General features: G+C 44.0%; 1 protein-coding gene across 1 annotated transcript; it reads left to right on the plus strand.

Annotated features, from left to right (window-relative positions):
- Positions 1-17,985: 17,985 nt before the first annotated feature.
- DLX2 (distal-less homeobox 2) lies at positions 17,986-21,955 on the plus strand. The gene is made up of 3 exons (XM_020990834.2): positions 17,986-18,768; positions 19,360-19,544; positions 20,153-21,955. Exons 1-3 carry the CDS (start codon positions 18,369-18,371, stop codon positions 20,573-20,575), a joined length of 1,008 nt encoding a protein of 335 aa, XP_020846493.1. The 5' UTR covers positions 17,986-18,368; the 3' UTR covers positions 20,576-21,955.
- The last annotated feature ends 4,813 nt before the right edge of the window (positions 21,956-26,768 follow it).

Raw genomic sequence — 26,768 nt, forward strand, 5'->3', positions numbered from 1 at the left:
TGAGAGAGAGGAGATCAATGAGATGAGAAAGTTAACAGAGCGTATAGGGGTACAGATTAATTTTGAAGTGAAGGCATTGAAGGATAATGATGGGTGGACAGCAAAGGTCCAAACAAACCATGGCCAGATGTAGATTCTGATAGGACTTAGCTTGATTGGAGTGATTGAGGGAAAATGGGGAAGGCAAAGATCTTTACTACTGCATACAGGCAAGGTCTTGTTCATGGGACTACCATAAGCTCAGTTACTTCTTTTCTCTTCACTCTGGCCTATTCCCTATGAAAGAATTCCTCTGTTGGCCTCACAAAAAAATTTTATTTACAATGCCAAAGTGGATATCATTTCCTTGCACTAGTCATTAGACAGAAGCACAATTTTGAACCCGGAAAACTGACTAAGAGAAGGACAGAGAAAGCATCTGCTCTAGAAGAGCTCAGAATCTATGCTCCATCTAAATTGAGCTCAAAATTGCTCAGCCTTGGCTGTCCCCACCCTCTCTCCTGTCATTAAGATATAAGAACAAGATGACATAAAAGCAAGGAAAGCACTTTTGGATTTTTTTTATCTCCTAACCCAAAAGGTCTTCTAGAAGAAGATGCTATTAAAACATTTAAAGTGATGTCAGACCTGATGAGAAAATGGGGAAAATCTATGGCCAGCCTTCACAACTTAAACAACTGCCAAAGCTTCAAAAAACTAAATTGCAACTGTTCTGTAATGCCTGGTGCCCAGTTCTGAAGCATTAGGATTTTTCAAGAATATGAGAATAATCAATTAAGTTCTCAAGCTGATCGAACCAATTAGAATAGTTCATAAAATCAGGATTACGGAATTTCAGAGCTGGCAGGGACCTGAGCAACGATCTAGCTCAAACCACACCCAAAATAGAATCCACACCCCACCCCCAACCTTCCCAGCATCTTGCTGGATGAGTGGTCATTTAGCCTCTGTTAGAAGACCTCCAGTAAGGGCAATCATGAATGGCCCTTATTGCTAGCAAGTTTTTCCTTATACCAGGCTTGAATTTGCCTGGTATCAAGCTTCTACCTATTGCCCCTCTCCTGCCTTCTCTGGGTTTAATATAGGGTGGGGTGCTAAAGCTCATTTGTTTACATTTCTCATCTCAAGGTTATTAGTCCTTCAGTCACAGTGTAATAGGGACTTCCTTGACACTTCCCTCCCCAACCACATGCAGGGATGCCCAGGTATAAGTGCAAGAGAGACAACTTGGCCAACCCCAGTGGGAGAAGAGGAGTCTGCCAGTTCTAGGGAGTCATGCACTCCAGAGAGAGACAGACACAGAGATAGATGCAGAGACAGACAGAGAGAGACAGAGACAGAGAGATAGGGGAAGCTGGTTGAGCCACAAAGGGGGCTGGTGAATCATGGCAAAAGCCACCCAGCCCACAGAGAAGTAGGTAGAGTGAACAAAGAATTAAATGGGAACAATGGCTGAAGTGACCAGGGACAGCAAAGCTACAGAGAAGCAACTCTGCTAGAAACTGGATCCACAAGGACCCAGAACCAGAGGGAATTGGCACCAAGGAAAGCTAGAGTAAACCAACGAGCCAACTCTGATTTCTCTTTATTGAGGACTCACTGGGGCAGTGTCGTGACCCACAGAATGGCATACTACCTTAGAAAGGAGAGTCTGGTAGAAGTCAGAAAGGGTTCTCTTGACTTTCCAAGCCTTTTCTGTGTCTTAGAATGTGGATAAAACTTGTTTTATGTTTGATGTCCTTTTTTTATCTGCCGTTTCCAAGGGACCAGATGACCACCCTTTGGGAGACAAAGCATGAAAGTTACTTAAGTTCTCAGGTTTCTACTGGGTAACTGAATCTGATGAACCAGAGAGAAGGAACAGGTCCCCAAAGTGACGGGTATATAACAAGTGATTATTCTATTTTGTAGATATAGGGGGAAACATAGTCCAGAGACTTTTCCCCAATAAATATGGTGCTCTTATCCCAGGACTTATGGGATTGTCCCTGTGAGGGACTCCTTGACTTGTCCCCTCTTCTTTGTAAAAAATTTTCAGCCCATTAGGCCAACCAACTCTTCCATCCATCTGCTTGCTGTATCATCAGAACTACCTTTAAAGCAAGAGCTCCTAAACAGGTCTTAGGACCTTTAAAAAACATTTCGATAAATGTATTTCAATTTAATTGGTTTCCTTTGTAATCCTATATAGTTTATGTTATGCATTTAAATATTATCCTAAGAAGGGCTCCATATTCTTCATCAGACTGTCAAAAGGGTTCAAGACAGGCCAAAAAAGTTAGTAACTCTCACTTTAAAGTCTCTAAGAACTGCACAGAGAAAAGTACGCAGAGAGAAATAAACACTGAGGAGTTTTGCAGCTGTAGCAAATAATCGAGGAAATAAATCGGCATGATTATTATTTAGTGCTCAGATTCCTACGAATTTGCTCCTATGAACTCAACAATTTTCTATCACTTTGGATTCTTTTAGGAGACACTAAAGTAATCATCACTGGACAGTTAACTCCATATTGTCTAATGGCCACAGATTTATCCCCCACACTCAGCCCTCTATTATATAGTGTCTAGGCAAAAGAGTATGAATGAGTCTGTACAAATACAACCGCAATATTGAGGGGTGGGGAGTACATTATGGAAAAAACAAGGAATGTCTTGTTTACATATGAAGTACAATACAGTCAGACTTTAGCTATATGGGATCCTTTGGGAATGAATCATTCTGAATAAAGGAGGCTTCATACCTTTAAAGACATTTATTTTAACAGTTTGGTTTGGGAAATCCCTCTCATAGAGGCTACATATCTCCCTGTCTTCTTAAATCTGAAACATTATTTAAGCTTATTGTGAACATCAAATTGTACTGTGCTATATAATACAAGCAAGCTCTCCAGGCCTATTAAGAATTGTGTGACTAGTTGGGCCTCATGGCACAGGCCTGTAATCTCCACTACCAGTGATGCTGAGGGTGGTGGATTGCTTGAGCTTGGGAGTTCTGAACTGCAGTGGGCTAAACCAGCACTTCCCATCTGAGGGGCAGGGAGAGAAGGAAAGGGAGAGAGGAAGATACAGAGGGAGATGGAGAGAGACATAGAGAGGGAGAAGAGGAAAGGGAGAGAAGGAGAGAGAGCAGGAGAGGGGAAAAGTGAGAGAAGGAGTAGAGATGGAGATGGGGACAGAGAAAGGAAGAGAGGAGGAGAGAGAGAAGGAGACAGGGACAGACAGACACAGAGAAAGAAACAGATAGACTACACCAAGTACCCTCCAGATTGCTGGGCTTTTTTATTTTATCTTTCTGCCCCTTAGTTTTTCTGTCTCTTTCTCTTCCTTTCAGACTGTCACTTCTTCATGCTCTCAGTGTACCTACCTGAAAAAACCCTTTTAATCACCTTATAATTTGTTGATTCGTTTCTAAGCTTAGAAATTAGATAATCAAGCCTATTCTATTGAGGTAGCCAGGTTGTATGATGGATAATGTACTGGACTCAGAGTTAGGGTCCAAATCCTGCTTCCTATACTTCCTACCCATGTGACCCTGGGAAAGTTGCTGAACCTCTCTCAGCTTCAGATTCCTCACTTATAAAATGAAGATAGTAATAGCACCTACCTCACAGGGTATGGGGAGGATCAAATAAGATAATGTGTAAAATTGCTTTGCAAAGTCTAGAGCCTTCTACAAATCGTAGTTATTATCATTAAAATTGTGCATTAAGTAAAAGTAAACTCAGATCTGAGTAGAGGGCTGATGTGGGGAGAATCTCCCATGAGTAAAGTAAATTATCTTTTAGTTGTGGTTATGGTGACAACTATTTTGGCTGCTCAGAGAATAAGACCTGGGGGTTGTAGTAGTCTTCATCATCGTCATAATAATAATATTATCTAGCATTTATATAGGTTTGCACCTTTAAGGTTGGCAAAGAGGGTTTTTTTTTTTTGGTCTTCCCAATGACACTATGAGGTAGGTGTCATTATTATCCCCATTTTACAGATGAGGAAACTGAAGCTGAGAGCCATTAGTGACTTGCTCAGGAGTCAAAAAGCTAGACTAAAAGCTCAATATAAGTCAACAGTACAATTCAAAAGCAAAAAAAAAAAACCCGCACCAAAAAACAAAAACAAAAAACCCTCAAATGATCTTGGTGTACATAATGTACAATTCTAGGATGGTGGTAATCCCACTGTATTCTGCCTTTATCAGACCCTGGTCAATTCATGGTGCAAAAATTTAGGAAAAATAATGATAAATCAAATGCTATCTCCCCCATCAGAATGAGAGATCTTTTTATGTTCTTTGTTAAGCCCTCAGTACGATGACAGGCACAAAGTAAGTGCTTAATAAATTCTTGTTGATTGATTGATTGAAGAGTGTCTAGAGGTGAGCAACCAGGATAGTGAAAGGCTTCAAGGCCATGCCATATGCAGGTCTCTTGAGGTAGCTGAAGGTTGGGGAGGGAGGGTCCTAGCCCAGAGAAAACTCCTCTCATCAAGAATCTGAAGGGCTGTCACCTGCCACAAGGGTTTGCCTTGTTGGGTTGTCACTAGAAGTAGTACAGCAGCAACAAAGAGGTAAATTTAGATGTGTTAGGAAAACCTTCCTAGCAATTGGAATGATTCAGAAGTACAACTGGAAAGGGTGGATGCCCCATCCCTGGAGGTCTTTAAGCAAAGGCTATTATTGACCACATCTCAGTTATATTTTATCTTCTTCAGGTCTCTGTTGGGTTCAGTGGTCTCAGGTCTCTGGCAGCTCTGAGATTCTATGACCTTGCTTTACTTACTTCCTGGTTCTTGACTGTTCTAGATAAATGAGGTTTCCTGGTAGTTGAGATCCGGAGAGATAGGAGGCAGACAGGCAACACAATGGATAGAGTATTAGCCTTGTGGTCAAAAACACCTGAGTTCAAACCCTGCTTCAGACACTTAGCAACTGTGTCACCCTGGGCAAGTCATTTAATATAATCTGTAAAGGAGAGCTAAGTGGCATAGTGGATAGCACTCCAGGTCTGGAGTCAGCAAGATTAATCTTCCTGAGTTTAAATCTGGCCTCAGATACTTACTAGCTGTGTGACCTGGGGAAAGTCACTTGACCCTGTTTACCTCAGGTCCTTCATCTGAGCTGGAGAAGAAAATGGCAGACCACTCCAGTATCTTTGCCAAGAAAACCCCAAATGGGGTCATGAAGAGCTGGACACAACTGAAATGACTGAACAACAAAATCATCTGTAAAATGGGAATAATAATAGCACTTACTTCCTAGTGTTATTGGGAGGATCAAATGAAATAATACATATTAGGCACTTTGCAAACCTGAAAGTGATATATATATAGATATAGATACACATACACACATATATATGTGTGTATACATATCTATGCTAGCTTATCTAGTATATATTATACATAATGCACATATAGTTTATATAATATATAATTCATATATAGTATATACACTAGCTTTTTATTAAAATGCAACTTAACTTCCATCCAAAAGGAAAATATATGTAACCTTTAAACCTCCTGAGGACAGTCAACATCGCAGGACAAATGGCCAAGCTGCTGAATTAGTATTAAGGCTATGATGACATCCAGTGGCCAATTTGATTATTCACTCGAGAAACTTCTTGCTCCAACCCAAGTTATCCAGGCTAGCCAGGGCTATTTGTGATCACTTTCAAATTTACTCCGCTCAGTTATGTCCATTTTCCTCTATGTGGCTTCCTAATCAGCATAAACCTATTTCTGCCATTAGAAATTACAATTGTTGTCTTTGTGTGATTTTTACTTGCTTCTTTCTCTCCTTATCCTGCTGTCTCAGAGCCATGGATCCTCATATGCCTTTATAAGGAAGTGGGCCTATCACCCTTTGACAATTCCTAAACTATAATAAGCATGTGTCCAAGGCTAGAATGACATCGACGTAAAGGGGAGGGCAATGCATGGCAGGATGACAAAACCCCAGCAACCCATCACCTTTAAAAGGAAACATGAATGATTTAGGCTTAGACCTGCCAGAGCCCTGCTAATGATCATTTTAAGGTTTAGGCACCTAATGATAACAACCAGCTGTGTCAACCTATTTCTATTTGTGGACTGATTGCACCTAGGAGACAGATGATTTCCCAGCTCCCTGTTCAATCAGTGGTGTTTCACAGACAAAAGGTGTTCTGGATTTCTTTAGCAACTTGCATACCGGTCACCCTGGTCTGGTATACAAGGTCAACACTCACCTTAATGATAGTAGGTCGCCAGCATCAAGTCTCTCCCCCTTCCTACTCCCATTAGCTGCTCATCATTAGGGATGATTTTGAGGCTTTATAGAAAGAATAGTTTCCATCCATTTATCCAAACTAATACTGCTCTTCAGTTGTCAGCTACCACACCTTGTAGTGTGTTGCTCATCTTGAAAAGAGCCAACTTTCATTGTAAGGGACAAACACTGTAGAATATTAGAACCAGAAGGGGCCTGGAAGGCTAAGTTGGTCTAAAAGTCTGCCTAGATCATTAGTGGTTGGACTAGGATATGACTTCTAAGTGCAACAAGAGTCAAGGGCTGATTTGGGAAGAGCTTGTGGCAGGGTGGGAATGTAGCTGAGATCTAGCAATCACAGATTTCTGAACCAGGGAAATGAGATGTTGAACACTTAGTTACATGTAGTAACATGTACAGCATTAGCCTTGGCTGCTGTAAAGATGCCACATGGCACAGTTGTAATGTTGTTCTTTCATGTAGTTAAGAGAAAAAGCCACCAAGAAACTGGGTGTTTATTGTCACTGTCCAAATGATCAATGAGCAATGAAAGGATTGAGAGAAGTTATGTTTATAATAAAGAAAACACAGCAATGCTATTTATTCTTTTTTTAACCTTCGAGTAGTATTCTTCATATGCAGATCTCAAAACACTACTATCTGTCTCTTTGAGACTGTCTCTTTGAGACTTCCATTCTTATGGATTGAATCTTTCAGCATTTGGAGAAACATGAAATCACTTTTTGAAACAGGGATGGGCTACTCAAAGCAGATATTTTCCTAGTGCGTGATCTTCACATTTTGTATTTTTCAAATGTAAGAGGGAAAGAGCAACAACACCTCGGACACAGAAACGCTGCCTTGGAGCCTGATGTCATGGGAATTCACCAAGTCTGTATTATAGAGTTTGTTTGGTACTTCCTGATGCTTCACCTCCAAAGTATTCCATAAATTCTACCAATGAGAAAGAATGCAAAATCACTTAATATGTGCTACCTACTAATGATACAAATACAAAAGGTGAGATCGTATCTGATAGCAGAGTATAGCCAAGGAAGGGAATTTTGTTCTGGGGAGCTGAAGTATTCTGATGCATAGTTCAGTCAATTGACCTGCCCGTTACAAACACAATGGCATTGTTAATTTGATTACTATGTCCAATATGATCACTATGTCCAGGGGCCATCTCCAATTATTCTGAGAGTGAGGCTGGTGATTTTGCACAGCCCTGCTTCACTTAAATCCAATTCACTTGTCACAAGTCATAACATCACCTTCTCAATGTCATGGTCCTCTTCAAGAAAGAAGGACAAACGACAACAGTTTAATTAATTGACCTGCCCCTTACAAAACAAACAAACAAACAAACAATGGTATTGTTAATTTGATTACTATATCCAGTAGGAAAGCTTGGTGGATGCAGCAGATAGGATGGCAATCTAACCGTGGTAGATGGCTGGATAGGATGTAGGCCACAGGATTTAGACCATGACAAGGATTTCAAGGGGGAGAGGTGGAGGTGGGCAGTAGGGGAAAGACATTGCCTACTGTGCTGTCACTCTGAATCTATAGAACCTTTCAGCTAGCTGACAGGGGCTGGGATCTACAACCGTTTACTGGAGCTCCACCCAGGGACAAGCCCATTAGAATGTGAGCTTCTTGACAGCAGAATCTGTCTGACTCTCCCGTTTGTATCTCCAGGTTTAGCATAGTGCTTTGCATAGGTCCTGATTAGTAGAGTAATGAATCCCTTCAAGTGGTTATATTATTCAAATTGATACTGTGTATTTCCATTGGACTGGAACTAATTACAATATTTTACAAGTATAACTTCAAATAGTGTGAATTTTAAAACATGCAACCACTTCAGGAGATTGATTATTCACACTAATTGAGACCTAGCTTTTGTAAGACCTTAATAAATGTTTTATATATTCATATTGCCCAGACCTGGACCAGAGTCCAGAAACTGCAAAGTTCAGAAAAGGAGGGCAGCAATAAAACAGACCACTTAAATAACACTGAAAGCTTGCAGCTGCCTGGCCCGAGCCACTCCTGAGATCCTTAATGTACACAACACTCAATTTCCATAAAATGCAGTGACAGGACCCTCAGTGACTCAGACCAAGACCATACAAGGCCCTAACATTCTCTCCAGAAGTATACAGAGCCTGGCCTTAACAAAAAATTCCAATTCCGGAAGTAAGGCTGAAGAAGAGATTAAAAAAAAAAGATACTGACATTAAAGAGCTATTATGGAGACAGAAACGAGCAAGAAACAAACCCAGAAGATGAGAATAACTCTAAAATATCTACAAGAAAAACACAGATTGGCTGCAAGGTCAACTACAATTCTTAGAAGAAATTAAACAAGAGTTTTTTTTTAAGAGCCAAAAAATGATACAATATTATAAAGAAAGTGAGAGTTCTGGAGGAAAGGATTGGAAAAGAAATGAGAATGCTCATGTAAAGATGATAGAGGAGAATAAACAGCTTATATAAAACCTTATCCAAGTAACAGAGTCCCTGGGAATTAGAATGGATCAAAAAATTAATGATTCTATGAAGTAAGAATATTAAAGCAAAGACAGAAGAACAACAACAAAAAGAAGAAAGAAAAAGAGGAAGAAGGAGAAGAAAAGAAAACATAAGGCATCTGATGGCTAAACCAATCAACTTGGAAAATAGGTCTAGGAGACATAATTTAAGAACCACAGGACTATCTAAACACTATGACCAAAAAATAAGAGCCCAGACATAATATTTCTAGAAACCATAGAAAGAAATTGTCCAGATATATTAGAACCATTTTGGATTTCACTCAAAGTGAAAATAGAAAGAAACTACATCACCTCCTAAAAATACTCCCCAAATGAAAACAACCAGTAACAAGTCTTTTTCCAACTGTTAAAATACGATCTATTTTGTTCTCTCCAATGTTGTTTGATATTCACTTTATCCATCCTACCAATTCTTTTCTCAAAGAAAGTGATCATGATATGGAATCAAGAGGCTTTTGTAAAATCTACAAGTCTTTGGTCTCTCTCATTACCTCTTGAACCATGTTTTCCTAAGTTTTTCTCCCCATATTTCCCTTTTTCTATCTTTGTTCTGAGATCCCCGAGTATCAGAACTTGTGTTGATTTCATTTAGAGGGCTTTGTCAAGTTCTTCGTGGAATTTCTCTATTACTTCACCCTCAGCAACCAATGTCAATGCATGAGCTGCAAGTATTTTTATTGTAGTCTTTTTGCAAACACTCATCAGTAGTAATGAACTATGTGAATAACCAAATAGCCCATGAGATAATGCTTGTTGCTTTGGGGTACGTGATAAAACCTACCCTGCCAATTCCTTTCTTTGCCTCTCCAAGGAGTTTTTTTGCCCCTTAAACACACCTGCCATTTTGCTGTTACTTCCTTTTTTCTTTTGGCTTTGTTTATAGCAAGAACATCAGAATTAATATAATTTAATTCATCCAGATTGATACGATTCAGCTGCTCCTTGGTCATTGGACAAGCAACTCATGTTTAGATTATCAATAGTCAAATTCAAGTTTATAGATGATTAAAAACTATGATTCTTAGCACTCTCTGTTCTCTTACCATCTCTTACCATCTCTCTACTCTGCTACCATCACTGCTGAAGTGGAAGGGATCCACACAGAATTGGGGCCTGTTTTTATGTTTCCTTTGTATGTATGTATATCTCTATATGTATAAATGTGCATATATGTGTGTATATGCATGTATGCAGATAGATGATAGATAGATTGATAGATCGATAAATGGATAGATAGATTTGCCTGTTCAAAATTAGTTAAATTGGTTTTCAGAAAGCAAATTCTGCCACACTTGAAGCCTTTCCAGTGTGGTAGAATCTGACAGTGGTGCTACCATAGGCTTCATCAACCCAAGATCAACTCCAAAGCACAATGAATCCTTGAAGCAGAGCATGTAAAGGGCAACTCATTATTTTTCGCATCCCATTCCTTCTCCAAATCATTGATGAGGAAGGGAAAGAACACTGACCTTTCCAGAAATGGCTAGAACATAATGGAGAGAAAAGAGGAGAAACTTGGGTGAAGACACAGATGCCATTCCTTCCTCCAAGCAACTGTGTCTACCCAAAGGAAGCCTTCAAATCAGAGGACTCTCTGCCTCTTCTAGCCACAATTTCTTCCCTCTTGCTTTTGTTTTGTTTGGCTTTGTTTCCTCAGAAGTAAAATGAGATTATATGTGGTCTGATTGCTAGTTCTGAAAGTCACAAGAACTGAATGGGCAGCTACAAGGCACCTCCTGAATGATCACTGGGGTTCTTCACCTAAATTGGGGATTCAGGCACCTGGATCAATAGTAGCCCTCACAGCTGCCCTCTAGGATTTGATTACACTTGGGATTTGGGGGTTTTATTTTGTTTTTGCATGAACAGGTGCATTTATCCAGAGCTGCAGCTGATGTTCAGGCTTTCTTTCCCTTGCAAACAAGACTCAAGCAAGAAGGAGGAAATGAAGGTTGGGGTTAAAGCCAAACTTTCTTTTTCTTCTCAAAAGCATTCTTCTTCAAAAATGCTCACCCAGCACCACTGGCTTTGTGATGAGCTGAGCACCTACTGAAAGGTTTTTTGCGAGTGTTTCCAGCAATGCAAATTGGGGAAGAGGGAGGTAGGGGAAAGTATGCCGCTTTCTTGGGAGGTTTGAGAGCAAGATATGTTGACAACATTCTTGCTAACTGCCTCTCACTATGCATTATGGGTGCTCCTGGAAGGGCAAAGGTAACAACAGAACGGTCTGATTATGCTACAGCCTTTGTCCCTGAAAAAAAAATGAATGTGATTTATTCCATCAGTGTTTATGCAACTCACAACCCAAAGCCTTGGAAGGGTGATCTGGCAGCTTTTAGTGATCAAAGGAAATTGTGTTTTTCTCTCCCAGTGATGTTTGCCTTGTAAGCCCTTTGCATAGTTGGAGTCCTTCAGAAAGTATAGTGCCTCGGACCAAACTACTTGGTGACAAGCTGTACCACCAGAGCCCTTCAGTCAAGACCATGGCAGTCTCTGCACCTCAGAGTTCAAAAGACTTTCTATTGTTCACGTGTTCTTCTGTTAAGACAGCCAAAACTGAGCTGGCATTTCATACACATACAGTACTGGGATTTCATCCTTTACACAGCTGAGGAAAGCCCCTAATTCTTGTTCAAGCCCCTTGGGCTTATTGAAAATCAAGTTGATATTAAAGGTAATTCTTATAATGAATCAGAGCAGAGACTAAACATCCGGCAGTTTTAGCTATATATCCACCTCTTTATCCTTAATTGGAGGGCATCAGTCATATCTCTTCCATTTATAAGCTGTTCATAGGATTTCAACCTAGAAGGTATCTTAGGGGTTTAGTCCAATTCTTTGCATTTTACAGATAAGGAAACTGAGGCCCATGGAGGGTGTGGCTTTACTAAGGGTCTACCAGAATTAAGTTTTGATTCAGACTTCATGGGGCCCAGTGGATATCAAATCAGCCCTGGTGTCAAGAGGACTTGAGTTCAAATCCCACCTCAGGCACTTACTAGCTGTGGGATCCTGGGCAAGTCACTTAACCGTGATTGCCAGAGAGAGAATTCAAACTCAGATCTTTAGGATTTCAAAGCTGATGCTCTGCCTTCTGAATCATTTCTGTTGGAGGAATCCCCTGGAACTGGATTTACAGCCCTTTTAGTTTTCTCTTTTATCTCCAAAATCTCCACTTGAAATAAAGGGGGAAACTGCTTAGGATCAGAAGTATAGAGGTTTGGTTTGCTTGAAGATCCAAATGGGCCCAGAGGATTTAGCTCTACGATCATAAGACTTCCGGGAATCTAGAAGATATAGAAGCCCAGATGAATTTTGGTGTGATTGAGGGGCTGAAGGTTAGGTTGAAAGGGTTATAGTGAGCTCAGTTATGGAGGTATGAGAAGAAAGCAGAATTGAATATTTTCTTTGAAAAAAATATCTCTAAAGAGACTTGTTGTTAGCAGAGTAGGAGATAAGTGAAGAGAGTACTGATTTGGCATCAAAAGACCTGGGTTCGAATGCCTATTCTGTTACTAAACACCTGTGTAAACTTGGGCAAATCACTTAACGTCTCTGGGCCTCAGTTTCTTCATCCATAAAATGTGGGGGTTCATGAGATGACCTCCAAAGTCCCAGCCAGTTCTAAATCGGATAATCTTAGAGTCCGAAAATACTGAGCGAAATAGGATGTATCTCTCTCTACTCTCCTTCCCCACGGATAAAAATGCTCCGAGGAACACTAGAAAGTAGGATCTGACAGTTTAGGCGCATGAGTCGGGAGAGGCCCTCTGAGTGCTGACCCCTGCTCCAACACCCCGCCCCCGAAGTCACGTGGTCACCTCCTTGGCAAGCTTCCCTTTTCCCCTGGAGTTCTCCAGTCCTAAGCTGTGGTTGGTCACAGAGGCTTTTCTACAGAATTGACGCTGGGAGCACAGACTGTTTTCTTCAAAGGATGTAATTTTTCAAATGCACCAGTATGATTGCAGCCGAATCGGGGTCTAAGCAGAAAAGGCAGGGGGGGAGAGGACCAAGATAGAGAGATGGAAAGAACGACGTGAAGTCATAAAGGGCCACACAGTATCTCACAGAATCTGGAGAGTAAGCTGGTGCTTATAATTGGAATTTTTATTTTATTTTGCAGAAAACTTCTAGAAAGACTGTAAGGGGAAGATTGCTCAGAAAGGGAAAAAAAGAACAAAAATAAAAGGGGGAAAGAGAACTGTTACAAGACAGACATGTCAAGTTCATACTTTTTGGAAGAGTCCTCATATGATCCATAAACTTAAATATTAGAAAATGTTTTGTAACATACATACATACACATATATGTAAATTATTTCCCCCTTCTCCCAACTCCTTGAGGGCTTGGTTTGTTTCCTTCTGTCTTTGTTTCCCCAGCACCCAGCACCAGGCCTCACAGATAGTATAGGTACTTAATAAATTTGTTGGTGGTATCACTGTATAGTTAAAAGAATGTTAGTATCTGGAGTGGCCCAATCATTCTAGAAAACAATTTAAACTTATGCTAAAAAGTGATTATAATGTTCAAACCCTTTCACCCAGAGATCTCACCACTAGGTATATACTCCAGGGAAGCTGATCATAAAAAGAAAGGTCCCATGTGGACTAGAATATTTGTAGGCTCACTTTTTGTAGTAGCAAAGAAGAGGAAACAAAACAAATCTTCATCCATTGGGAATGAGTAGGCAAATTGTGACAGAGGAATGGAATAGAATATTACTGTGCTGTAAAAAAAAGATAAATATGAAAAACACAGAGAAGTATGAGAAGACACATGAACTAAGGCAAATAAGCAGAACCAAGAAAACAAAATAAACAATGACTAAACAATGTAAATGGATAGAACAATAATGACAGAATAGAAACTGAATGCTGTGAAATTATAATGACAGGGGCAGTTAGGTGGCCCAGTGAATACAGCACCCGCCCTGACATCAGAAGGACCTGAGTTCAAATCCCCTCTCAGATCAAACACTCGACACTTACTAGTTGTGTGACCCAGGGCAAGTCACTTAACCCCAATTGCCCCCCCCAAAAAAAAAAGAAAGAAAAAAGAAACTATAATGACCAAGTTAGGCCCCATAGAAAATATGGAAAAGGCTTTGGATGTGGAATGCTGTATTTAAGATCTGATTTGTTTAATATGTTGGTTAGTTTTGCTGCTCTTTTTTTTATCTCTTTTTTATTTGGTTGGTTGGTTGCATAAGGCATGACTCTCAGGGAGGGAAGGAAGGACATATTGGAAGATAAAGGTGATATAAGAATAAAATGTATTAAATTTTTTTTAAGAAAAAAGTTAGATGATCTAGGTTCAGATCTTGGCTCTGTCACTTCCTGCAGTATGGTTTGGGTAAGTCACTTCAATTCTGGGAGCTGCATTTTTCCCAGCTGAGGAAAGGTCCTCAGTTGATGAACCTGTCATCCTAAGAAGTGAGACCGAGATAACTCAAGGAGGCTAGTAGCTGTGCAGGAAGTCCACTCAGTACCGATTCCTTGGTGGGAGGGGACATCGGGGGCCAAATCAAAAGAAGAAGGAAGGAAAGAAAGAAAAGAGAGAAAGGAAGGAAGGAAAAGAAAGAGAGAAAGAAAGAAAAAGAAAGGGAGGGAGGAAAGAAAGGAAGGTGAAAGAGAAAGGGAAAGAAAGGGAGGGAGGAAAGGAAGGGAGGGAGGAAAAACCACTTGGAATTCCAGATGAGGTCTATAAAAATTCAAGACACTCAGGTCCCCTTGGATAAAAATGCATAACAGGATGACTTGAGGAAAGAAGAGCAGAATTTGCAGAACCACAGTCCGCCTCAGGCAAAACAGCAGCAGCGGCAAAGTTGTCTTTGAAGCCCTCTCATCCACACCCTCCTTTGGAAGTCCCTTAACTCTAGGCGCCTACTTCAGGTCCCATTCCCGAAAAACTAGCTGTCAACTAATCTCCGCTGAGATGTTATCTAGTAACGGTTTAAGGCATAATCCCTCCCGGGATATTGGCCTTATAATAAACATCCTTAAAAGGCTGCGCCGGGTAATGGTAAGAATATTGGACCAAAAGAAAGAGTGCCAGAATTTTACTTCAAACTTTGCAACATATTAGCTGTGTGGTTGTGAGCAAGTCTCTGAGCCCAGGTTTCCTCGTCTATGTAACGGGGATAGGAATATTTCCACTACCTGCTTCACAGAGTCGTTGTGGAGATCGCAGCATACAAAGTGATTTATGTTTTGTAAACCAAAAGGCGCTCTATGTGCCAGTCATCATTAAACATAATGGATTATTATTATCGACATTATATTAAAGAAAAGAGAACGTTCAGCATGCCAGTGGTGGCCAGAGGAGAAGGAAGATGTGCTAAAGCCACGGTAAAAAAAGAAAAGAAGGGGAAAAAAGCAATCTAAGAATACAAACAAATATTTATTAAGCATCTTCTGTGTACAAAGCAGGAGAAGCTAGCCTGTGGCAACATATTTCGTCCTGGACTTGGACTCAGATACCTGGGGTAAAATCCTACCTCAGAAATTTACTGGCTGTGAGACCACGAACAAGTCACTCAACTTCTCTGAAAACACACAAGTTGGTTGAGATCTGCTCAGATGTCTTTGATGTGTGTGTAAGCCAAAGTGCTAAGCTCTGGAAGTACAAAGCCAACCAGACAGTCTCTGCCCTTAAGGAGTTTACCATTCTAGAGAGAAGGTGGAGGCAGGGGTGAGGAATACAACATGAACACGGAGGAGTATAACACCGAGTCAGGCGTGAAGGCGGCAAAGCAGACAGATCAGACAAAGAGCTCTTGCAATGTTTGAGTAGGGAAAGAGAGCAAGCTAGCTTGGGAAGGCTTCAAGGACGAATCTTCTGAACGCTTATCCCTCCTCCCCCACAAAGTGAAAGCCTGCTGCTCTTCAGCTCCCTAAAAACTGCATGTACACACCCTCCCAATCTTGCTCTCCATTCATTCTTTCCCCACCCTAACGCCTTTGGATCGATCCCGAATTTGACTCAGGAAAAAAAAAAGATCCGTAATTCTGAGCTCTCCAAGCTTCAATGGTTGAGCGCTGAACTTTCAATCTGCAGTACTTTCTCTCCATATCTGAAGAATAAATTGAGGGAAGGAGTATTGCCCAATTCTACACTGGGAAAGAAAATTATTTCTCAGCTCCGACAGACTTTCCTTCTGGCTTTCTAGAAAATGGAAATAATTATCTAGATGCAGTTTTTCAAGTTTAGAACTAACTTTTGCCTCAATTTTCCAGGTATTAGGGAAGTGGGTTTGGGCTTAAATTACTCAGACAATTGCTTCAATACTTGGCTTGTCAGTGTGACTCTTGCTTCCGTCCTCAGCTAGCTCATTGCTCCATGTTCTTTGTCTCCGATCTTCTCTCTAGCACACACACACCTTGGACCTGTAGTTGTTTTCCTATCAGAGTGAGGCCTCTTGACATTCACTAGAAATCCCATAAAAAGCATTTCAGTGGAGAACATAGTGCAGGAACTCAGGGTTCTTCCTTGGCTACAATGGTGGCTAAGAAGCAGATCCGGGTTGTATTTGAAGGCGGGATTCCGTTCTCTCTCATTGTTGCCCTGACGGCGAGCCATTGTATAGCGTTAATGCCGAATGTTCACATTTTAATTGTACATTTGCTTTTTTTCCCCTGGGGAAGAAGACCAGAGGTAATATTTTTTCAGAGTATCAACTTGTTTTCCAGGACGTTGTTGTTACAACAAGTTCATTCGACGACACAGTTATGCACTTGGGTTGGGGATCTTCAGACTGTGAGCGCTAGCACAATTTTGTGGCTTTTAATTACTATTTTGTTGAGCTGGGGGGTTTGAGAGACTGGCGCCTAGGGATGATTACACTGTCTACCTTTACCTGGGACTCACTGAAGCATGGTTCTACTTCCACTAGGTGGCGCTATGAGGCAAGACCAACAACAAGCTGAAACGCCTACCCCCACCACCACCTCCCCGACTACCGAAGTCAACGAAGTTTATTTTTTCCTCCCGGTTTAGTCAGGGCTTCGTTGTTGACTTGGAGGGATTTGGGGTTTCTTTTTTGTTTTGTTTTGTTTTGTTTTGCTTTTTAAAGGAAGTCGCTACTGTAGTTGGGGGGGGGGAGAATAGAGGGGGAGACAATGGAAATGCAGATGCAAACATGTCCTAAAGTTCTAAAAGTAAAGTAAGCAAAGAACTGTTGTATCACACAAGGTAAACCTTTTCAGTGAATTCGTGTTGAAAATTTAGCAAGACTTCAGCAATTTCAGGAAGAAATATGATTCCTTAACTTAAATGTAAATTAATTCACCTTTTAATAGAAGTCGTATTCGGAAGGGAACGTACAGGTCATCTAATTCTAATCCAACTTCCCACACAAGTGGGGAAAAAAATCCCACTATCACTATTTGGTGTGGTTAATTACCCATCAAATACTTATAATAAGGCTACATATACATTCTATTACCTAAAGCCTAGGTGTGTCAGGTAAGAACAAGGAAAAGTGGTTTTCGAAGGTATGATTAACAAGAATACCTTTGTATTTATATAGCTTTTCTTTCAAGCAACAACAACCCCAAAAAACCACCTTAAATACACTAATTAAACCTCCAGATATCGCCATAATGGTTGGTACAGGTGGCAGGTGTTATTATACAGGATTTATAGATAATTCAGAATAACTGAATGTGCTGACGGGTCTAAGTGCCAGAGGTTTCGAGGAAAAGAGCAAAGAACCAGAGTTTACCCAGCTCTCAACACCTTCTTTATTGTGATTAATGTGTTTGAAAATAGAGATAAGATCTGACCTAGGATTTACTTCAAGTAACTTATAATACAAAATGGAGGGAAGTGGAAACTTTTTTTCTTCATTTGGGGCAGTAAGCCACAATCGTCTACCCCTCCTCCTGGCTACCTCTCCCTCCACCCTATTCCCTGTATGTCCCCCGCCCCCACCCCCTCCATCCCCTCTTCTTTCATTGCTGCTCTGAGAGCCTCGGCCTTAGAACAGCAGCCGCTGCCGCAGCCACAGCACACGCCATGTGACACCCACCTCCTGTCTGGGCGTTCTAAGGAACCCAGAGACTTCTGTGGGGCCGGGACGGCGATTGGCTGTTGCTAGGTGACGTCGCCTGCCCTCACGTGACAAGTGTTAAATGCCCGCCCGGCAGGAGCCAGCTCCTCAGACAATCGTAAAGCTGCTCCTGACCGCTCACCTGCTCCTGCCTCCCGGAGTCTACCACCGCTGCCCCCGCCGCCCCTCCCTCTCCAGTTCTCCTCCCCCGCCCCTGCCCAGTGCTGGCAGAGGAGGACAGCATGGTGGTCTTGAGGATGAGTTGGGCAGCAGCCACAGAGGCAGTGGTCCCGAGTGGTTCCCACTGATCGCCTCCCCCGCCCAGAAGAGAGGAGGAGGAGGAGGAGGAGGGGTTCCTACATAATTGCCACATTTCTTGTTTTCCTTCTCCCCACCCCCTTCCCCGTAATTACTTTGGTTGCCCGAGGGGAGAGGGAGAGAGAGACTGAGGAGCCTCCCGCCTAGTCCTCCCTGGTGCCCCACCGCCTTCTCCTTCCCGTCCCAGGGCAGGATGACTGGAGTCTTTGACAGTCTGGTGGCTGATATGCACTCGAACCAGATTACTGCCTCCAGCAGTTACCACCAACACCACCACCAGCACAGCGGCAGCGGCGGCAGCAGCACGAGCCTGCACAAGCCCCAGGAGTCCCCCACGCTGCCCGTGTCCACCGCCACGGACAGCAGCTACTACACCAACCAGCAGCACGGGGCAGGGGGCAGCGGCGGCGGCGGCGGCGGCGGCGGCGGCGGAGGGTCCCCGTACGCGCAGATGGGCTCGTACCAGTACCACGCCAGCGGCCTCAACACCGTCCCCTACTCTGCCAAAGCGAGCTACGACCTGGGCTACACTGCCGCGTACAGCTCCTACGGGCCCTACGGAACCAGCTCCTCCCCAGCCAACAACGAGCCCGGTATGGGTAATTCTCGCACAACTAATTGGTGCTAAGTCTTTCTTACTTCTTCTTGGGGGGAGAAAAAACGTTTGTGGGAAAAGGGTTCCCAGCCTCAGCCCTGGTCCTGTAGATTTTGCAGGTTACCATCCCCCCATCTCTGTTCCGCCTACCCCACCCACCCCGTCCCACTTTTCCCCTTCCTCAGTTCCAAAGCTGGTTTCAGAGAGCAGTTCCTTGGCCGAACAGGATTTTTAAGAAGTTGGGATAAGAGCGAGAAATTTTCAAGAAAGGGAGTTACGCATGCAATGTAGTTGTTGACTTTTTCTCTTTACCCTCGTTTCTTTTCCCGTAATACGCTTCTTTTGCTTCTTTTCCGTCTCCCCGCCCCCGGCATCAAAAAAAAAGTGGGGAACTCCAGAGGGGACCTGATTCACTCCCCAAAGTAAATTCCTGGAAAGAAAGATGGATGAAGTTTCTCGGCCCGGGGATTCTCTAACCACCTCGCTGCAAGAGACAGTGTGTGTGTGATGGGGCACCAGCGGGCGTCCCACTTCTTGTTTGGCGGGTTCTTTCATTGTTCTCTCTCTTATTGTCCCCCTTTCGTTGCAGAAAAGGAAGAATGTGAGCCCGAAATCAGAATAGTGAACGGGAAGCCAAAGAAAGTGAGGAAACCTCGCACCATTTATTCCAGTTTCCAGTTAGCAGCTCTTCAGAGGCGATTCCAAAAGACTCAGTACTTGGCGCTACCCGAAAGAGCTGAACTGGCCGCCTCCCTAGGCCTCACACAGACTCAGGTAAGGGGCTCCCCACTTTTTCTGCCCTTTGAGCATGGGTTTGCTTGTGCTGGAGGTTTTCCAACCTTGCAATTGGCCCAGGGGCAGGAGTTCTAACTGTAATGAACATCCATCCATCTAGGTAGATATTATATACACATACTCTAAGAAGGCCTGCTGACTCACAATTCAGTATATGAAATTAAAAGTGACAAACCTTTAGTGGTTGGAATAATGGCATTGACCAGTGGGAGAGAGAAGGGATGGATTTATAACTGCCATCTCAGGGATAATGTCCTCCTGATAAAAAGAGTTATAATAATTGGTTGGCATTTAGTGTCTAACTGTTCATTAGTCCCCTGCTCCTATATACCATATATTCTTATCCATCCATCCTTGATTTTAGTAAATATTCACTCTGTCTAAAAATTATCCCAATTGACCAAAAATAAACTGAATTTCATTCTCTGAACTGATTGAGGTCCTCAGTCTCCCCCCACCCCCACCCCAGACCTTCCAGCCTGGCTGGAGATCTACTGTTTCAGTCTCTCAGTCTGTTTCTTCTCTTTTATTTGTTTATTTTCTTGCTCCTACTCTGCTGTACATAACAGTTTTCCTTTTCCACAAAGGTCAAGATCTGGTTCCAGAATCGCCGTTCTAAGTTCAAGAAGATGTGGAAAAGCGGAGAGATTCCTTCAGACCAGCACCCCGGCAGCAGTGCCTCTCCCCCCTGCGCATCACCTCCAGTCTCAGCACCTACAACCTGGGACTTCGCCCCTCACCAGCGGATGAGCAGTGCAGGAGGCAGCGGAGGTAGCGGGAGCGGAGGTGGAGGAGGTAGCTCAGGCTCCAGTCCCAGCAGCGGTACTTCAGCTTTCCTAGGCAACTATCCGTGGTACCACCAGGCTTCCAGCTCGGCTTCCCACCTCCAGGCCAGTGCACCGCTATTGCAGCATCCTCAGCCCCCACAGCCCCATCACCACCACCATCCCCACCATCATCATCACCACAACAGCAGCAGCTCAGCAGTGAGCGCAGGGACGATATTCTAACTTCGGAAGAGACTGGGGGAGAGAGAGAGAGAGAGAGAGAGAGAGAGAGAGAGAGAGAGAGAGAGAGAGAGACAGACAGACAGAGAGACAGAGACAGAGAGACAGACTCCCCACAGTGGCTGCTGCCTACCCAGAGCAAGGGGTACTTCTCCCTTATTCCCCTGCCATCTCAGACCCCAGTCCACAATACCAGCGCCTTTCTCTCCCTAAGCAAAGAGGGGCGGCGCATCCCAAAGCCCCTGCTCCTCCTAGGAACAGACTCTGGTGCTTTGATAACCCTTTCCCGTCCAACAATCCGATGCATTTGTAAAGTTATGAGGCTTTTTGAGCCCTGTGGGTTTTTCTGTGTGATACGTGGGAAAAGGACTTTGCTTAGTCGGGGTACCCAAGGGGTTAGGGGCTTCGGCCACATTTCAGGTCAGGTTCTTTCTCCTCAAGCTTTCTTTCAAGCCCTGACTTACCAATAACTCTCCACTCTCCCCCACCCCCACCTCTTCCCTGGTCCTGAGAGGTCAGGGAACTTCTCCCTGAGGCTAAGAACAAAGTCCTGAAGAGTGACACTTTCCTCCTTTCTTCCCAACTTTGCCGTTCCTCCCTCTCCCCAAGGGTTCACGCTGAATTGCGTTGCTCTTTTCCAGGGTCAGTCGCTAAGCCTCCTGTTCTGCCTAGAACCCTTTCTCCTTCCTCCTCCTCCTCACCTCCACTCCCCACATACACACACTCGTGCGAGCAAAAAAGAATCCTCGGTTATAAACCTCACTGTGGGCCCAATTCCATTCTTTTCCTTCCTCAACTTTCCCCCTTTGCTCACGCTGTCCTTGCCGACTTTTTTTTTCTTTTTTGCTGTGGTGTGTGTTCCTGGCCCTCATCCCCTTAGCTCTCTAGGGAAAAGCATAAGAGATCTCCACTCCTCCTCCTACTCATCCATCACCAGTGGAGTTTTTTTATTTTTATTTTTTTAAAAGTTTAGGTGCCTTTGCGGATGACCTCATTTTGATGTTAAAAAATGATTTTTTTATATGTGAACATTGCAAAAACAAAGTGTTTAAATTATCTTTTTTAAACTCAATTCAGGATTATTATCCTGGAAAAACACACACACAAAGTTTGTAAATAAAGGTGTTCGTGCGGATTTCCCTCCCCCTCCCTTGATTTATTTGTAAAAAAAAAATATTCAACTTTCAGACTTTTTGGTGAATCACCTGTAAGAATTTCGGGTTAGCAGTAGTCTCATTTTCCCTCCTGTCCCATTTTTAAAAAAATTTTCGCCTCGACAAGTTTCCTTCTCTCAGTTAAATTAAGCTACTGATTTCGATTTTATTTTATTTTAAACCCAAGATCTTTGTTCTTTAAAGGAAAGGTATTTTTGAGTTATTTATTATGAAAACAACATACTCTTAATGTCGATTTTACAGTATGAAGAGATTATTTAAATAAATTATTGTTTTCATTGTACTTGCACCGTATTTCCTTGGATATCGCGATTGAGACCTGAGTTGCAGGCCGGTGGTCCTTTATACACCAGAAGCCAAGGTCAAAATGAACATACTTGGGCCCCAAGCACTTGCAGCCACTCTTGCTGCGCTCAAAGTCCTTTCTGCTATTGTCCCCATCTAAGGGGCTATTTTACCTGCAACTGCAGGTTGCGAGTTGTAGGTATTAGCAGTTGAGCAAGGGGAAAGAGATCAGAATTTGGGGAAAACTCAAAGACGGCCTTTCGTTTCTTGGTGGAACCACGGCAACCATAAGTTCATGATCTCCCACTGTGGCAGAACAACTCACTCAGTTTGCCTGGAGGATGGGGGCGACCGCTGCCTCGGCCCTATGAATCACTCAGCTCACGCTCGGGTTACCAGACTCGGCCCCGCCCCTCCCTCCCTCCCCTTCCGCGAGCTGGCGCCACTGACTTTTAGCCCCGGACTGTCTCCCGCCGCCCACGTCACCCCACCCCTGCATAGCTGGTGTTGCTGCTGTTGTTGCTGGTGCTGTTGGTGTTGCTGCTGTTTGTGAGGCCTCCGCAGCAGCAAGCCTCTGAGGTTGAAGGGAACTGACCGGTTCCAGTTCCAGTTCTGTTCTCTACCTATCCTCGAATCAGACCAATTCAGCTCGCACCTGCCCTAGCCCGGGCTCTTGGGTTCCTCACTTGCCTTGAGGGTTGAGAAAGCTTGTGCTTTGTTTGGCCTGGACCCCTGTGTAGAGTCACATTCACACGCGTACACACTCAGCTGCATTGGAATGCCGTTAAACTCGAGCACAAGAATTGAACACGCACACATACATAAAAAAGTGATTGGAGTAGTACGCTTGCAACTCCCTCTTTGCAGGGAAGGTTGTGAGTTCTTCGCTCACTCTCCTAGAAAGTACATACAGGTACATGCATTTGCCTTTACTTTTGGCACCTGTGCACCCAACAGAAACCGCTGTGAATAAAAGGGAACTTTATTGCTTCGATGTCCTTGGTGGGTTGGATTCTGGGGCTATACATCACTTCCTCTTGCCCCTCGAAGTGTCATTGGTCCAGTAATCTAAGGGGTTCTGACCTCTCTGAAGAACCGATTCTCAAGGCCTAGTACTCCTAACCCTAACTCCATAGAATAGAATCCTCATTTTTATTAGGAAATGGGGAAAATGCAACTTTGACATATTGTCCTAGACAACTGTGGACCTGAGGGATCCCAAATCTTTCTTGTGCAGAAAAATCATAGCTTGAAAAGCCAAAGGGGCCTTTAGAATACATTTAAATCAAACCATGTCTTTTCACATAGGAGGAAAAGTAAATTGGAAGTGAAGGGCTAAAACATGACTTGCTTGAGAGCACTTCAGGCAGTAACAGCAAAGGCACTGAATTGTCTCTCCATACCTTGGTTTGTTTTTTGTTGTTTTTTTTTTCCCCAGTTGAGGCAGCCTCCAAGATGTCACTCACCATTCATACAGAGGGAACAATATTACAAGCAAAGGGTTAATCCACTGCTAAGGGGGGGAAAAAAATCTGTTCCCCTGACCAGAGGACCATGTCAAAGAGCAGCATTATCTTCAATGTTTTCCTTATTCCACTTCTTGTGCTTGCTCTACTCGGATCTGTTAAAATGAGAATTTTGGAAAAGATCCAATAGCTTTGGCAGGTAGTTGTGAGCAGAAAGGAATGGGAAACACAGCCTGGGTTGTAAGATCTAGAACTTTTTTTTTTTTGGCCATTAAATCTTTAAATACCCTCACTACTTTATTGTCTGAGGTTGTTGTTATTTTATTGTTCATTGAAGTTTGGGGACAGCCTTGGCAAGTGGGGCCTAACAGCAACACGAGATTAAGGGGTTCATGGCCCTCAAATATCTCCCCTTCAAAATTTCAATCTGGCTTTCTCAGGCGAGAACTCAGCAACACGAGATTAAGGGGTTCATGGCCCTCAAATATCTCCCCTTCAAAATTTCAATCTGGCTTTCTCAGGCGAGAACTTGAGTACCTTGATTCTTCCGGCGCTCAGTTCCCCACCCTTCCGGGCTCCAGAATTCCATGGCCCTAGCATCCTAGAGCGCCAGGCTCTTGCTACACTTTTCCTCCAGTGGTTGAATGCCCTTTTCTCCCTCCCCCATCCCTACCCCCATTTCACCCCCCTGATCATGAAACCAGAAGCAGAGAGACAGGGTAGTAAATTGGCTGGTGTTGAGGATCTGCAGCAGACAAGATGATTAAGAGGCCTAAGCCGGAGCGCCCGGGGCAGGGAATGTCAGCCCAAGTTGGAATCACGTAGCAGGCCTTGGCATGAGCAGAGCCTAGGAGCCGGGAGGGCGGGCAGGCGGCCCCAGCTCCAGGGTGGGCTCTGGCCCCACAGACAAGCCGGAGTCACCGAACCTGGCAACCTAGGTCGGGTCGGGCTACAGCTCAGCCTCTTGCCGCCCCCGCCCATTCCCTGGGAGAGACTAGCAAAGGTCTGGAGAGGGAGACCAGAAGGAGGAGGGGCACCTTTGAAGGGTGGAGGCGGGGGGGGGGGGGAAGGAAAGAGGGGCCGGAACAGAAACTAGAGTGTAAGGAACGCGGGGTGGGCTTCAGTGGACTGGGAGTTACCCCTGAAAGTAAACCTTTAAGGTAAAGAGATAGAAGCAGAGAGGGAGGTGAGGAAGGGAGGTGAGAGAGGGAAAAGGACTGGGATTAGAAGTAAGGGCTCTTGGGGGGGGGGGGGAGAGAGACGGGAGGAGCGCTGGGGGGAGTGAGAGAGCTGTTGGAGTTGGAAGAATGTCGGGATGGAGAGAAGAGAAACAAAGACAGGAGTGGGAGGGGAGAGAGCGGGAGGCTCCACCACAGCCCAAGGCAAGTCACTTGGAAGCATTTCTCACAAGTTGCAGCTCTCTCCAAGACACAGAGCCCTGTGATCAGCCCGCCGCGCAGACATCCCCTCCCCCCTGGTGATGAACGGCTCTCCCAAATGTGCCGATGAAAAATGGAAATAGGAAGCAGTGAACTCGGCTCCATCCACTGGGAAACCAGCCGCGTTCATAAAACACATAAATCTTCATTGTAATCCCCTTCAATTTGCGCACGTGAAATATCAGGCCAGAGACAGGATGTGACAAGCGCTGGGAAGCAAAGGGGTGGGGGGAACAGGAGGGTCGGAGTAAGGAAAGGGGGGGGGCGGTAAAGACAAGATTCTGGATTGCTCTATTCACAATCTGAGCATTATTCCCATGCGGGAGGCTTCTTCAAACTTGGGCAAAACGTTAATACTAATGTTTTGCTGCTTGATGTTTCGGCCTCCCCATGGCAGATAAAAGGATCCACCCTCGCCCCCGCCCCCAACCTCCACCCCACGCTATCCACCCTTGGGTACGGTTTGCAAACTCTTTGGAGAGAGCCAAACGTTTGAAATGCCAATAAATGCCTAGAAATTGCCCGTCGGCTCCTTGACCCTCCGCATTCCCCACTGGTTTGCACAAGGGGGCAGAATTGCGGGCTGGGGGTGGGGGGTGGAGAGAAGAAAACCCCTGACTAATCAGCCGAGATTGAAATGTGGGACCATTTAGAAGGCTTCCCTTCTGCCTTTCTTTTAGGATTACTTGTGAAAATTGGGAATATCCGCCTGTGTGTAACGATTTCCGAGACTTCTGGGGTAAATTTGGAGAGGGATGGACTATGGGTTTAATAAGGCGATGTAGAAACCAGTGAATGTTTTGAGCTGAGGAGACCTGAGGGTGAATGACCCACAGATCTAGGTAGAAGCTCTTTCCCAGTCGTGTCCCAGCCGCCTCAGTGAGCCCAAGGACTGCTGGAGAGGCCCGTGCGTCCCTCGTAGGGCAGAGGTAGTTCACAGAATGTCCTTCCGGCTCCGAGGGGCCAAAAAGCTGAAGAGATTTGGACGTGGAAATAAAGGTCAGAAAACAGTAAATTCCCCTGCATTTGAGAACTCGTCCTCCGGTGCTGAGAGTAGCTATCCCACTTCCCCAAAGTTACTAAAGCACGAGTATATACACACATACATACATACACACATACATATATAATATACAGATATGTATATGTGCGTGTGTGTGTGTGTGTGTGTGTGTGTATAAAAATTCCTCTCCCTTCTCCATACCGCCTCCCCAGCTAAGGCCAAACCTAGGAACACAGTGCGCCTATGGCACATAGGGACAGTTCAAGAAACTTGACAGTGGATGGAGTGATAAGAGGCGAGGTGGGGGAAAGGGAGTATGGGGAAGAAAGACCTCCGCCACACCTAGGCTTGGGGCAGGAGCCTGAGAGAATCCAGTGTCTTAAGAAGTGGTAGTACCACCTCCCCTCCACCCTCCGGAAGAGCCCAGGCAGCATTGCCACATTACAAGATGTAAAATTCCGCCCTGAGGGTGGGGGAAGGGAGAAGGTGGGATGGAGAAAGAGGAGAAAGGCGAAGGAATGGGAGGGAAAGAGGGACAAGATAAAGGAGGGAGAGAGAGAGAGAGAGAGAGAGAGAGAGAGAGAGAGAGAGAGAGAGAGAGAGAGAGAGAGAGAGAATGTTTTTTAGCAAATAGAACAGCCATTTCCCGGAAGCATCATCACTTGGAGTCTAAAAGTAAAAAAATTGGAAGATTAGCCTTCAAGACAGAAAGACCCTTTTCCTCCACCAGGAAAAAATGTAAATACTCTACTGTACTATACTTATTAGCATAATTCTCCCCGGGGAATTTTCCAGAGCCTCTGCACTTTTTGAGAAAGGGAGTTGTAC

The sequence above is a fragment of the Phascolarctos cinereus genome, unplaced genomic scaffold (assembly GCF_003287225.1).
Source record: "Phascolarctos cinereus isolate Bilbo 61053 unplaced genomic scaffold, phaCin_HiC Scaffold_726;HRSCAF=1367, whole genome shotgun sequence".
In the NCBI taxonomy this organism is placed as follows: domain Eukaryota; kingdom Metazoa; phylum Chordata; class Mammalia; order Diprotodontia; family Phascolarctidae; genus Phascolarctos; species Phascolarctos cinereus.